This window comes from Gorilla gorilla, chromosome 16, assembly GCF_029281585.2.
Source record: "Gorilla gorilla gorilla isolate KB3781 chromosome 16, NHGRI_mGorGor1-v2.1_pri, whole genome shotgun sequence".
Classification (NCBI taxonomy): domain Eukaryota; kingdom Metazoa; phylum Chordata; class Mammalia; order Primates; family Hominidae; genus Gorilla; species Gorilla gorilla.
The window spans coordinates 82,541,089-82,556,710 of NC_073240.2; the positions used below are offsets into that span (position 1 = coordinate 82,541,089).

General features: G+C 41.1%; 1 protein-coding gene across 2 annotated transcripts; it reads left to right on the forward strand.

Annotated features, from left to right (window-relative positions):
- The first annotated feature begins 277 nt into the window (after positions 1–277).
- Positions 278–15,215, forward strand: CFAP161 (cilia and flagella associated protein 161). Of its 2 annotated transcripts, none has more exons than XM_055363647.2 (7): positions 278–296; positions 1,680–1,769; positions 2,926–3,158; positions 4,461–4,545; positions 10,102–10,260; positions 14,187–14,260; positions 14,667–15,215. In XM_055363647.2, the coding sequence occupies exons 2-7, from the start codon at positions 1,686–1,688 to the stop codon at positions 14,860–14,862; spliced, it is 831 nt and encodes a 276-aa protein (XP_055219622.2). In that variant the 5' UTR covers positions 278–296; positions 1,680–1,685; the 3' UTR covers positions 14,863–15,215. The 2 variants fall into 2 exon arrangements, with proteins under 2 accessions (XP_055219622.2, XP_004056706.3); XM_004056658.4 differs by lacking the exon at positions 278–296 and adding an exon at positions 666–814.
- Positions 15,216–15,622: the final 407 nt, after the last annotated feature.

The window sequence follows — 15,622 nt, forward strand, 5'->3', positions numbered from 1 at the left end:
CTCCCCTCCCCAGAAAATAATATTTTGTTTTATTAATGCTGGCTACAGCAGAGTCTGGTTTTCTTAAGAGTTCCTGCAAATCACAGGTTCGTCCTTTAACTTTGAGACCCAGGGAAGGAGGGAGCAAGGGAGGGAGGGAGGATGCTGTCAAGTCCGCAAAAATATGGACAACCTCAGAAACCTATAAACAGAAATATACTAACATGGTATATTTCTTACTTTTAAGGCCCTGAAATTATTAATTTTCCTTTCTTCTTTCTAGGCGATTTTGGTTTCCAAATGTCTACATTGAGCAGGTATTGTTTTATGATTAGGGCGAAATTGCTGCTGCTGCTGCTGCTGATTACAAAAAATAGGCTGCAAGCAAGCCGTGCTTCCATTTAAAAGCTCCTCTTTGTTGCCTCGACAAGCAAGGGGTACTCGATAGCACTTTTCGGTTAGATTCTAATAGAAAGAAAGCTTTAAATTTCTCTCTCGGAAGCACTTTGTCAGCCAGGGTTTTCCCTCTCGCCCACCCTGCAGTTAAGGAAATCTAAGAGGTGGAAGTGGGGCGGGCTGGAGGGCCACAGACAGCCGCTGACCCAGACGCCCCATCTCCCGCCCCAGGGCGAGGCTGCGCGCTGTCGCTTATTGGCCAGCAGGGTCCCAGACCTTGACCAATCGCCTGGGGCCGGGTCGTCATGGCGACGCGCCACGCTAACGCATGGTGTCGGAGGGAGGCCCACTTGCTGAACAGCAGGGAGCGATGGCGCAGAACGTGTATGGTCCGGGAGTCCGGATAGGCAACTGGAATGAGGATGTCTACCTGGAGGAGGTACGCAGGGTGTGGCCAGGCGCAGACCCGCAGCTCAGGAACTCCCAGACCCTGCTCTAAGTTCAATCTCCTACTTTGAGGGCCTCAAGCCTCCTCTCTCTCCCAGCATACAGCGAATACCTCTAAAATCCTCCACTTCTCTAAACTCCCAAGGAATCTCACCTGCCGAACTGCAAACCCAGGTCTCACTGACCTCTACTCCGATCACCCTGACTTTTCTTTCTCTGGGTCCCTTGGCCTCCCAAAGTCAGACGCCTTGACTCTCAAGCCCCTGGCCTGTGTCTCCCGCTTAGTCTAGAGCCCCACTAAGTCCCCCGTATTCCTTAGAGTCTTACAGTCTCAGGCTGCGGGCCAGGTGAGGACACAGGTTCTAGGTAGAAATAATATCCCTCCCCACTCCAACCCTGCCACACTTGCCCTCTTAAATGACCCTGAGTATTCCTTTTATTGACGTTGTACTCACTGCCTCATATTCTCCCAAGGGTGGTCTTAACAAGGCTTTGAGCCATTCGTATACGGGTCAGATTGGGGAGGGGTGAACTTTCTAGTGTCAGTCATCACAGTCAAGGGAAACCCCAGCAGGGGAGACATGGCCTCCAAATGTCATTCAGGATGGTATCTGGCTGGAGTAATTACTGGTGATGTTTCTTTTTCTTTGTTTTGCCTTTCTCATTTTTCTAAACATTCTATAATGTAGTAAAAATATTAAAGTAGTGCTAAAAACGTTCCATCATTCCCATTATGCTCACATCACTTTTTTTGTGCTCAAATTTTGCTTTTTCAACTTGGAAGAGCTTCTGACCTAAAAGTTATTAATACTAACATCTATATTATTCAGGGCTACTTTTGTTGATTTTCTGTTTAGGAGCTCATGAAAGACTTCTTAGAGAAGAGAGACAAGGGGAAACTTCTCATACAGAGAAGTAGAAGACTAAAACAGAATCTCTTGAGACCGGTAACTTTTTTTTTTTTTATTACACTTTAAGTTTTAGGGTACATGTGCACAACGTGCAGGTTTGTTACATATGTATACATATGCTATGTTGGTGTGCTGCACCCATTAACTCGTCATTTAACATTAGGTATATCTCCTAATGCTATCCCTCTCCCCTCCCCCCACCCCACAACAGGCCCCAGTGTGCGATGTTCCCTTTCCTGTGTCCATGTGTTCTCCATTGTTCAGTTCCCACCTATGAGTGAGAACATGCGGTGTTTGGTTTTCTGTCCCTGCGATGGTTTGCTCAGAATGATGGTTTCCAGCTTCATCCATGTCCCTACAAAGGACATGAACTCATCATTTTTTATGGCTGCATAGTATTCCATGGTGTATATGTGCCACATTTTCTTAATCCAGTCTATCGTTGTTGGACATTTAGGTTGGTTCCAAGTCTTTGCTATTGTGAATAGTGCCACAGTTGGTGGGACTGCAAACTAGTTCAACCATTGTGGAAGTCAGTGTGGCGATTCCTCAGGGATCTAGAACTAGAAATACCATTTGACCCAGACATCCCATTACTGGGTATATACCCAAAGGATTATAAAACATGCTGCTATAAAGACACATGCACACGTATGTTTATTGAGACCGGTAACTTTAAATTCAGACATTGTTTTCAAAATTCTGTCGAACTTGGTGTGAGTATATGTTAAGCAAGAAAAAAATTTCATAACTGAGTTACCATTTGGAAAATAACAGTTTTTAAAAACAGAATTTGCAATGTTTTAAATTCTTCTAAGATTTTAGAAACATAAAGTCTGCCCTAAATCATGTTTACCTGCATTTTACAAATAAAGAAATAAATGAGTTAATATGTAAATAAGTAAAATGCCCCTTAGTTGGTAATCGACAAATTTTTCAATGAATGTTGAATTTCTAGAGTAATGAGTAAATCCATGTGATTTTAACCAGCTTTATTCGACTTCATTTGGAATTATTGGCAGCTTTGCCTTGGCAAAGGGGAAGGGAAAGGAAGAAGGAACTAAGGGTTCGAGGGAATCCAAGTGAAATCCTGAATGAAATGGGTACTAGTCCAAGAAGGAAGAAAATTGCCGTGGCAGTAACTGTTGAGGAATTGCATGGTTTATGTAATAAACTACTATCAAAATTGTAGATGCAACTTTCCGTAACTGAAGATGGCTATATTCATTACGGTGACAAAGTGATGCTTGTGAATCCTGATGATCCTGACACAGAAGCTGATGTGTTTCTGCGTGGGGACCTGAGCCTGTGTATGACTCCAGATGAAATTCAGTCCCATCTGAAAGACGAATTAGAGGTACCCTGTGGCCTGAGTGCAGTTCAAGCCAAGACCCCAATTGGCAGAAACACGTTTATCATTTTGAGGTAAAGAGACTTTAATTTTCAGTTCATTTTCATCATAAATATGTTTCACTTGTAGCTTAAAGATTCCTGGGTATTGGAGCCACTGAGTGGAGGGAAAGGTTTTGTGAACATTTTTCGTGATTTTCATCTTGCTTTGCTTACCTTAAGAATTATTGTCAAAGGAACTTTACAATCTCTTTTTACCTTAGACAGCAGGATAATTGTGTTCAATTCAAAATGCTTAAATCATGAGTATAGGATCCAGGGAATTAAATCCATATTCTGCCTGGAAGCAAAGTAGGTTTTCCCTATAACATTTTGGAACTTTTTGAGCTCATTTGAGTGTTTTCATTGTTCTTAATATGGCTATGTTTTTTTTACAATAAAAACGTGTAGTTTAATACAGTGTGGCACTAGATGGGATTTGCTCTTTTAAAATTAACTGTCCATTAAAAATGTATTTGAAGAGATTTTGAAAATGAACAATTAAATCCTTAGAGAAGAAATAGATACATGATCACAATTAAAAACTATTACTAATTGGTATGACAGCAATGTAAGCATTGAAAGAATATATGGACCCAGGCAAGGTACAGTGGCTCATGCCTGTAATCCCAACACTTTGGGAAGTCAAGGCAGGCAGATCACCTGAGGTCAGGAGTTCTAGACCAGCCTGGCCAACATGTCGAAACCCCATCTCTACAAAAAGTACAAAAAATGAGCTGGGCGTGGTGGCAGGCTCCTGTAATTCCAGCTACTTGTGTCACTGAAGCATGAGAATCACTTGAACCTGTGAGGTGGAGGTTGCAGTGAGCCAAGATTGCACCACTGAACTCCAGCCTGGGGTAAAAAAAAGAATATATAGACAGTTCTTCAAGTTCTAATTTAGATTTCCTTTGAATACATATGTTAAGACAACTAAAAATTGATCACAACCTCTGTTTCCTGAAGGATTAAGAGGGAACTGTATTAAATGTCTACAAATGTGTTACCTTGGTTCTCTCTGAACATGTCAATGCACTTGACCAGAGTTCCTTAGTATACATTAGCAAGATATGCTTAGTTTACTCTAACCAGAGGCTCACAAAGTGGGGATGCTTTGTGTGCTAGCCATGGTGCAGGGCAGGGAGTAGGGTGCTAGCTGGATTTTAAGACCAAAAGAAAACACCTTTTATTTAATTACCTAATTCAGTTACAGTATGTGAATATAAATTATCAAAAAAAACTGATTATAAACAAAATTGCATGCATAAAAAATAGAGTCATAGAATGATTCTAATATGGAGAGTTTACATTTACATTATACTTATTGTCCACTGACAGTGTACACAGAGATGCCACTGGTCAAGTCCTTAGATATGGGCAGGACTTTTGCCTGGGGATAACAGGAGGATTTGACAACAAAATGGTGAGTTATCACTTTGCATATCTACTTTGGATCAGTCATTTCTGTTGCCCAAAATGGGATCATAACTATCTACTGAAGTGGACAGAGAACTCGAGAGTCATGGGCTCCACCTCTGACTTCACTATGGTGTCAGCTTGCAGCTTTTCACAGGCAGTTTTGGGCCAAGCCAGTCTTTCCTTTTAACTTCCCAAATTACAGAAACTACACCCTTAAAACCTAAAGAGTAAGGGAGGAAAACCATTTCACAATGCAGCTGGCAAAAAGCAAAAGTTTATACCACTTCCACCTGTAAATTAAATGATTGAATTCATTAATAACCATCTGATACCTGTCAAATGTTGCCAATGCTAGCAAGGCATATTATCTGACAATTTTTTTATTTAAACTTTTGATGATCAGACTTTTGCTTAGTATGGGAGTAAGGACAATATGAGATGCTTAAATTTGCATAAATCAGGGAGTCTTGGGGATTAGGAAGTGTAATAGAACCAGATAGATTTGGGTTTGAATTTCAGATGCGTACCTATGGGATGGGAATTTGGGTAAGTTATTTAATGCTTTTTGAGCCTGTTTCTCATCCATAAGATGGTGAGTATTAATCTACCTTACTACATGCCAGGCAGTGTTGTAAATGCTTCACATATTTCAACTCTCCTAATCCCCCAAACATGCCTTTGAGGTAGGGACTATTTTACCTTTAATTTACTGATGGAAAAACTGAGGCACCAAGAGGTTAAGTGATTTCTGACTCAAGTCACTCAGTTAGCAAGTAGCAGAGCTAGTACTATATCACATTTTTTATTGAATTTAAAATCCATTTACTATATGATGTTGCGTTATTATTATTATTATTTTTGATACCACTAAGAAAACGCAATGCTGCCTGCTGGGTGCAGTGGCTCATGCCTGTAATCTCAGCACTTTGGGAGACCAAGGCAAGAGGATCACTTGAGGCCAGGAGTTGTAGACCAGCTTTGGCAACATAGCGAGACCTCATCTCAACAAAAAATTTTTAAAAAATTGGCCAGGTATGGTGACGTGCTCCTGTAGTCCCACATACTCATGAGGCTGAGGTGGGAGGATTGCTTAAGTCGGAAGGTAGAAACTGTAGAGTTTGCACCACTGTACTCCAGCCTGGGTGACAGAAAGAGACCCTGTGTCAAAAAATAAAAATAAAAATAAAAATAAAAAATAAAAAGAAGAAGAAGAAACGATGCTACCAATTAAACTTTGACACCCCACAGATGGTAAGTTGCAGCCTGATAAACATTGACTTACTGAAAAAAGGGAGTAAATTACCATTTCTTAACCGGAGATTAGCACCATTAACATTTTGGTTTATTTTTACTTTCCTATGTATTTTTTTAAAACTTAGATAAATATACAGATAGGTTATTCTTTCTAAAATAGCATTTTTAAAGCTTTTTAAAATGACAAAATCATTTAATGAGAGTATAAGATATAATTGTGTGGCGGTATCATAATTTACCTAGTCTTTCTTCTACTTTTGGGCAGTTGGGTTTGGTCCAATATTTCTCTTTTATATGTAAAGTTCCAGTGTGCATTTGTGTATAAATGCTTAAATCTTCCCCTCTCGAACTTCAAATTAGGAATTCTACCTTTAGGATAGATTTTTGGGCAATGAATTACTGAGTCAAAGAATATGAACACATTTAAAAGTATTGATACATATAAAGAGTTCTTTTTGTAATGGGGTGTACCAATTTGCACTCTCAGCAACAATAAGAATTATCATATACTGCTTCATTAATTGTATTAAATATCATAATTTAAAACTTTGCTAATTTGACAAGCAAACAAAATGAAAAGAAAAAATGATATGTAAATATTGTACTACTTGTAATTTCTCCTATATTTTAAGTTTGTTCTCTTTCCCTTATCTCTTCCTTTCTCTCTCGCTTCTTTTTTCTTTCTCCCTCCCTCTCCTCTCTCCTGCAAATCATCCGTTTTTTGCCTTTGTATTGATTTGGGTTTATATACCATTGATTACTAAATTTTGTCATATGTGTTGCTAATATTTCCATTTGCTGCTTGGCTTTTAAATTGTAGTTGTTCTAATATTATATTTTTGAGTAAAATGTATCAGTGTTTTTCTTTGTAATTCCTTCCATTGCTTTTACGTTTTTAAGACTGCTTCAGAGATCTGATAAAAAGAAAAACTTGAATTAGCTTCTAGATGTTTGCAATTTGACTTTTGCTTACATTTATTATTTAATCAACTTGGGATTTATTTTGATAAAGGGTTTTATGTGAACATCTCATTTTGTCCCAGATGACTGGTCAGTTATATCTATTATCTCTTGAATGGTTATTCCTTTCTCTACAGGTGCATGACATTTCCCTTAGCATATATTAAATTACTATATATACTACCCTGTGCTTCTGAGCTTTCTATTTGGATCCATTAAATCCTAGTTGTCTATTTCTTTTTTTTTTCTTTTTTTTTTTTGAGACAGGGTCTCACTCTGTCACTTAGGCTGGAGTACAGTGTCACGAACATGGTTCACTGCAGGTTCCACCTCCCAGGCTCAAGCAATTCTCCTGCCTCAGCCTCCTGAGTAGCTGGGACCACAGGTGCACACCATTATACCTGGCTAAGTTTTTAAAATTTATTTATTAATTATTTATTTATTTATTTTTGTAGAGACGGAGTTTCGCCATGTTGGCCAGGCTGGTCTTGAACTCCTGAGTTCAAGTGATCCTCCTGCCTCCACCTCCCAAAGTGCTGGGATTACAGGCGTGAGCTGCTGCATCCAGCCCAGTTGTCTATTTTTATTCTAGGACTATAGTGTCTTAATTATTAGAGCTTTATGATAGGGCTCATAGCCCTGTGACCTTCACAGCTCATAGGGCTAGTTGCCTCTCATTACACTTCTTTGTCTGAATTATGTTAGGAATTAATTTCTCAGTTAAATATAATGGTTATTTTTTTCAAGTCCTTCTGCCCCTGTGGGGAAAAGATTACTTGGTATTATATTTTGATTGGCATTGTAAAATTAAGTAAATTCACGTATTTAGTAACTTTGCCATATTTATTCTTCTGAGATGTCTCTCCATTTATTCTCTCAGCAAAATTTTCTATCACCCAGTAAGATTTTGTGGTTTTCTTTACATGGACTTGACAATGATTTTGTTAAGGGTTTTTCCTTGGTATCTTGTATTTTCAGATGCTATTGTAGAGAGGTCCTTTTGATAGAATAAGGATAGAACATTTGATAGAATAAAGGATAATTTCTCTTATAAAAATATAAGAAGGCTATTGATTTTTATATTCACCTTTGATGAAATCACTTACTCTTATTAATTCTATAGTTTTTTCAGTTGATTTTTTTATGTTTTCTGGGCAGACAGTCATTTAATCTTCAAATGATGACAATTTTCTCTCTTCCCCAATTCTTATACCTCGAATTTTGGTTTCTTGTCTTTGAATTAGCAAACCCTTCTGGGGCATTCATAGAAGCGTTGGTGAAATAGTGGCCTACTGGGTTAGTTCCTGATTTTATTATGGTTTTACTTTAGGTGAGCAAGGCAGTTTGTGGTTTGAGACAGATAGTATTTGCCTTTTTTTTTTTTTTTTTTTTTAAGTTGGTGTCTCACTCTGTTGCCTAGGCTGGAGGGCAGTGGTGTGATCTCGGCTCACTGCAGCCTCTGCCTCCCGGGTTCAAGCGATTCTCATGCCTCAGCTTCCTGCGTAGCTGGGATTACAGGCGCCTGCCACCACACCTGGCTAAGTTTTGTATTTTTAGTAGAGACAGGGTTTCACCATGTTGGCCAGACTCTCTCGAACTCCTGATCTCAAGTGATCCTCCTGCCTCAGTCTCCCAAAGTGCTGGGATTACAGGCATGAGCCACTGTACCTGGCCTTATTTGCCTTTTTAAGTTCTGGTTTTCTTGTTGCTCTGAAAGGCACCATCATCCAGGGCCAATGGCGAATCTACCTTGGGCCCATCTCCCTTCCCCACCCACGTCCAGCTGATTACCAGGTTTCTTCCTCTGTTCCTAGGCACTGTTCTCCCTTCATACTGCACTTTGGCCTGTTTCTCATGCCCAGAGCAGCCCCTCAGCAACCCAGGCCCCATTGTTTTGCCCTTTTAGTTTATCCTGACTTCAGACCATACTAGACAGGGTGCTGCCAGGTTGATCTTTTTTTTTTAATTTTAATTTTAATTTTCAAAATTTATTATTATTATTATTTGTTTTTCAGGTTGATCTTTTACAAGCACAGGTCTGGTCACCCCCATCCTCACTGGAGTCAGCAGTGGCTCCCCATTGCCCTTTGAATGAAGTTCTGCCTGTTTGCTGTGGCATTTGAGGCCCTCTGTAATACATCCTCACCCTCTCTGTGTTCACCCCCTCTGGCTTTCCAGCCTCCTCCTCAGAGCCTCTTTTGATCCCCCAGGAAAGCACTGTGCTCCTACCTCTGCCTCCCACAGCTCATTGCAAATCTGCTGGACCTCCCTAACCAGAAAGGTGCATGCAGGTGCTTCCCATTTCTGTGCTCAATCACCTCTTCTGCTAGGTGGAGAACTTCATGAGGATAGTAACTCATCTCTGCCTTCCCCATAGTGCCTCACAGCACAGCCATGCATGGGAAAGGTGCTTATTGGAAACCTGTCAAAATATGCAGAAACTACCTCCACATTCAGGGCGGGGCTGAACCAGTGAAGAACTAGCAAAGGACTAACATTTTGGACTTTTCAGCAGGATGGGGGTTGTTTCTTGGCAAGGTTACAGGCAGCCAGATAGCCAACATAAATTTCCAGCATGGACATCAATTCCAGAGGGGTGTGGGTCACCTTGAAGGCTCACAAATGAATATCAGCTGTGAGGATATTGATTTGAAGACTAATTCATTTCATGTGATGAGTTTAATGCAACATCATTTATATTAAATAAAATATTAGTCCATGGCTGGGCATGGTCGTTCACACCTATAAACCCAGCACTTTGGGAGGCCGAGGTGGGAGGATTGCTTGAGACCAGGAGTTCAAGACCAGCTTGGGAAACAGTGGGATCCTAGCTCTACAACAAATAAAAAAAAAATCAGCTGGGCATGGCAGTGTGCACCTGCAGTCCCAGCTACTCGGGAGGCTGAGATGGGAGGATCACTTGAGCCCGGGAGTTGGAGGCTGCAGTGAACCATGATTGCCACTGCGCTCCAGCCTGGGCAACAGAATGAGACCCTGTCTCCAAACAAAACAAAACCGAAAAACCCATTGGTCCAGTTCCTATATCCTGAAGGGGAACAGGGGACAGGGAGTAGGAAGGAGAGAGGAAGATTGAGTTTGGTATTCAGAGGAAGGAAAAGTAGTTGGAGATGTGAGTGTGTGTAGGTGTGTGTGTGTGTCTTGGTCTCAGCATGCCAGATGGCATATCTAAGGTAGAAGAAAATTATGCTTTCTCATACAATCAGTAAGAACAGAGTTTTTGAGAACTGCTTTGAATGTGCTTGCCATCCAGCCAGTCAATTGCTTCTTTATTCTCCAGCTTTTCACAGAGCTCTGACTTAGTGCATCTGCTTACTGTCATTTTCAGTTGTATTTATCAAGTGACCACAGGACCCTCCTGAAATCGTCTAAGAGGTCTTGGCTGCAGGAAGTGTACCTAACAGATGAGGTCTCCCATATGAACTGCTGGCAGGCTGCCTTCCCTGACCCCCAGTTACGCCTGGAATATGAAGGCTTCCCCGTCCCGGTGAGTGCAGCATCAGGAAGACATGGGTGCCTATGCTATGAAATGGATGCAATTTATTCCTGTCTATAAAACACAGACTTATAGCTCAAATGCCTTATGACTTTCTCTCTCTTTTCTGTCTTTTTTTTTCCATTTATAACACACAGACTTATAGCTCAAATGCCTTATGACTTTCTGTCTCTTTTCCATTTGTAACGCAAGTTTGGGAGGTACTAATCTACCCCATGGCAGCATCCTGCACTAGAGTTTCTCACCTCTGGCTGCACGTTAGAATCGCCTCAGGAACTTTCTAAAAAGCTCAGGCCCTGCCCCTGTCATCAGGATAAGAACCACTGATGTGCGATCATGAGCGTTGTGACACTGCTTCCTTCGCACTGTTTTCGCTAAGGCCTCCGCTAAGTACTATTTTTTTAAGGACTTTGAGCCCAGGTGTGGTGGCTCACGCCTGCAATCCCAGCACTTTGGGAGGCTAAGGTGGGCGGATCTCTTGAGGCCAGGGGTTCAAGACCAGCCTGGGCAACATGGCAAAACCCCTGTCTCTACAAAAAATACAAAAATTAGCCGGGTGTGGTGGCACACACCTGTAATCCAAGCTACTCAGGTGGCTGAGGCATGAGAATCTTTTGTACCCAGGAGGCAGAGGTTGCAGTGAGCCAAGATTATACCATCGCACTCCAGCCTGGGTGACAGAGTGAGACTCTGTCTCAAAATAAATAAATAAATAAATAAATAAATATTAGCCAGGTGTGGTGGTGAGCACCTGTAGTCCCAGCTACTCGAGAGGCTGAGATGGGAGGATCACCTGAGCCTGGGAGGTCGAGGCTGCTGTGAGCTGTGATTGTGCCACTGGACTCCAGCCTGATCAACAGTGAGACCGTGTCTCAAAAAAAAAAAAAAAGAAGAAAGAAAAAGAAAAAGAGCTTAGGGAGTCTTGGAGAAGCCAAGGAGACAGCAGGGTAGCCACATAGTCAATGCAGTGGTCCTGCAGGACGGCATCATTCTCATTGTCACTGTGCAACATTTTCTCCGGATGCTGGGACCCATGGGACTGGAGCCTGAGGCATGGTCCTGATGGGAAGGTGGGAGGTCTTGTGGGCACAGAGTAGGCCTCCCTATTTCAAGGGCCAGAGGCTTTCCTGCTCACGAGGCATCCAGCAGACAGAATGAAGATGTGTTGGTAGCCACTGCGTTGACTATAGAATTAGCAAGCATGGCCAGGGTTCGCTTGCTACTGGCCAGGAAGTGGCCGCAGTTGCAGGCCACTGAGTCCACCCGATGCAGCATGCCTGTCCCTCACCTCTGCCAGGTGGACCCTGACTTCACAAGGTTCTTTCTCCGAGCATGGAGGACATATATATTATCTACAATGAAACAGGCTTTACAAATTATTCTCTTTAGATGTCCTTTGCTAAGCTTTGCTCTTCTGAGAATTGCCTTCTAGTTCCACAATTTAAACTGCCAGTGCCTCAGTTTCCCTATCTAAATTTGGGGTGTTAATAGTACCTACCTCGTGAGGTTTTGTGAAGACTAAATGGTTAGTACATTTAGAGTGCTAATTCGAAAAGTGCCTGGTTCACAGAAGCCATCCACAAGTGTTTCTTGTTGTCATGACTGTTGTTGTTATGTTGTTATTGTTGCTGTTTTTTTTAAGAGGTTAAGGGAGCAGTCAGTGTTCCAGGCACCAGGAGTTCTTTTCTCCATTACTGATTCACCTTATGGCTTCAGGAAAGTCTCCCCAGGCCTCACTGAGACATGGTTACACATCTGCAAATGGGAAACCCCAAACCTATCTGAGCTACCTTGCACATGTCAATGACCTCTGGCTAGAGAGACCACCAGGAACAACTGTGGTTTAACAGGTTGGGTAGATTACTTATTGCAGTGAGGGAGAACACACACCATGGGGAAGCATGAAAGAGGGTGTTAGGATGCTTATAGAGTTTGGGCTTTGGTTGGGTGGTGTTGGAGAGAATCCCGAGAAGTGAGGCTTTGCTCTGGACTGGATGCTGTCAGGAAGTGGGGGATAACTCTATCATTGGTTATCTCAATAAATCTTATCTCTAGGGAGGGCCAGACTAGAGTGAGGACAAAGCTGTCATTAGTAAAGAAGCAGCAGTCAGTCGCTCATATTAGCTGGGAGAGGCCGGTGTTTGGTATTTAGTGGCTTAGCCAATGTTTGTGTTTTGTGTGTGTTCAGATATGATTATAGAGTGCTCTTGTTTTTGTTTTGACCCCTCATGATCACAGAGTAGCCTTGTCTGATGTGGACATTCTGTGAAGTTGATTCTGTTCCCAGGAGAGCACTAAGGCCTACTTGTCAGTGCTAGGCCAACCCCTGGATGGCAGGGCTGCCTTTTCTTTCTTACACAGCTTTTAACTTACATGAGTCAGGATTTTGAAATAATATATATTTTTCCTGATTATAAACATATGTTCACTTATGAAAAGTCAGGAAAGCAAAAAAATAATATGAAAATTACCAGTAGTTCCATTTCCAGAGAAAGCCATTGCTTATCATTTCTTTTTACAAGATAGGACATCATGAAGATACTTCTTTTTTCCATTAAATAACACCATTGACCATATTTCGTGCGGCAAAGATCTTCTCCAATATAACTTTGAGTGATGATTTCATCATACAGATATCTACAATAATGTATTTCATCCATCCATTATGGTTTGGCATCTAAATTTTTCTGTGTCTGTGTGTGTATAAATATATGTACAGTCATGTGTCACTCAATGATGGGGATAAGTTCTGAGAAATGCATCATTAGGCAATCGTGGTCACCCTGACAATGATTTTGTCATTGTGTGGACATTGTGAAAGGAAAATGAATCTTGGGACCTAAACTCACTATGTCAAAGGGAAAGTCAGGCTGGGAATGGGGTCACGCAAACCTGCCTCCCATTTTGCTCTTAAATAGGATAGCTACAAATATATGTATATATATTTAAAAAGCTACATACATCCCTCACAATTTGCCCACAAGGAAATTCCTTGTGGGAAGATCTTTACCTTAAAACAGTTATGTGGAATGTTACCCTGACAATGTAAGGTGATAGCTTATCTTCACAGTGTGGGACAAAGGACAGAACTAAAAAGTCATCCTTCCGCTCACCTGAGATAAAGGCATATATGAATGCTCCCTCTGCCCCATGTTTATTTCATCTTATGTAAAAATGCAGATTCACCGAGCACAAGACGAATGCATACGTAACTATTCCTCTACCGCCCTCTCACATGTAAAATGTGTATTTGGTGAACACTGACTGAAAACTCAAAAGAACGCAACTGCTTGCCTCTTTTATTTACCCTCCTTTTTTTGTTGTTGTTGTTCTTTCTTTCTTCCTCTTCCCCCAAGTACCCGCTCTTTTCACTTTAAATATTGAGGTCCCCGGACCCTCTTCAGGAAAAAGCATGGACCACCGATTTTTCCTGTTGGTCTGTGTTCTTTTTGGTGGACGCATCTTTGACCTTGGCAAATAAACCTCTTAAAATAATTGAGACTCGCCTCTATAATTTTCTTTGATTTACACATCATAAATGTACTTACACAAACCTAGATGGCATAGCCTACTACACACCAAGGCTACATGGGATAGCCTCGTGTTCCTAGGTGTACAAACCTGTACAGGATGTTACTATACTGAATACTGTAGGTAACTGTAACACAATGGTAAGTATTTGTGCATCTAAACACAGAAAAGGTACAGTCAAAATAGGGTCTTATGGTCACATAGGTGGTCCTTTGCCAAATGAAATGTTGTGAAGTGGCACGTGACTGTGAATATATATAATTTTTTTCTACTAAATTGAAATAAATGTATAGTATAATTCCAAATTTTTGCTTTTAGGGAAGCTTTTCCCTAAAAGCAAAAAAAAATTTTAGAATGCTAATAACACATTTTCTTTATCTGTTAAGGCAAATGCTAAAATTCTCATCAATCACTGTCACACAAATCGGGGACTGGCAGCCCACCGGCATCTTTTCTTAAGGTATTGTATTTCAGGGTACAACAAAATGCTGTGATTGGGGCTGGGGGCCATGAATATAAGCAAAGAAGCTCAATTGATAGTGTATGGCTGCACATACAAAAAATGTCCTTTGCTGATGAAATACCGCCACATAGAACTTCAATGGTGTGAAAAATCCTATTAGAGCCCCTTCTTTCATACAAATCCTACCCCTACAGGAGGACTTTAGTTCTAATGGGATCCTACCGGCCTAATCTTTGCCCAAATAGGGTGTAACCTCCCTGCAAACATGTCCCATTTTAGAGATTCCCTAGGGCTTTATCTAGCAATCCGCTTCTTAAGGTGCTTTCAAGATTAAATTATTAATAACAGCTTATTGAGAGTTGTTATTCAATTTCAAACCACAATTGATTCTCTCTTGCTCCAGCACCTATTTTGGAAAGGAGGCTGAGGTTGTAGCTCACACATACCTGGATTCACACAGAGTTGAAAAACCAAGGAACCACTGGATGTTGGTTACTGGGAATCCCAGGGATGCCTCGTCCTCCATATTGGATCTTCCCAAACCACCTGCAGAGGACACTCGAGCCATGGAGCAGGCCATGGGCCTTGACACGCAGTAACACGCCAGGCACGTGCATGTTTTCCCTGGTCCCGCTCTCATCAAATGTAGCTTTAAAAGAAATTAACAACCTTGGTCATGCCTCAAGCTATTTTTGAATCAGATGTGGAACTCTCTGGGCACTATATTAAAATAAAGATTACATTAAGATTATTCAATTTGTGGTGGGAGTCTAGGGCTGAAGAAAAACAGCTGTGGAGAATAAATAGTATTTGAAAGTGATAAACAATAGCCTTTTGTTGATAAACAAATTCTGAAGAACTCAGCTTCCTCTACTTATATCCTTTGTTGTCTACAAGGACAATGCATTACTTTTTAAAGTTATGTCTATGTAATAAAGCTGTTGGAACTATACTGAATTTTTGGTACCACAGTTTCCCTCTCGAATGTACTAAAACACAAAAAACTGACAGCTCTGAGCTGTGGCCTTACCTTGGAATTAAACATTTCCACCTTTGTAAAACATCCTATTTTTGTTTCTACCTTTGGCTTTCGAGGTCAGAACCTCTACCTGATCAGTAACCTATTATTTTATAATGATTTTTAAGCTGCAGAATCTCAACCTTGTCTTTGAAACTGGCACATTAGTTGTGGCACCCATGCGATTAGATAGTTCCTGACAAAATAAATGTATGTCCTTCCATGTATTTGTTCATCTGTTCATTCCTCACTGAGTGCCTGTGATGTGTAGGGTATTATAAAGGGATGTAGGGTTTCCAAGTCTTGTAGATACAGGTAAACTATTAGGCCGGTTCACAAAT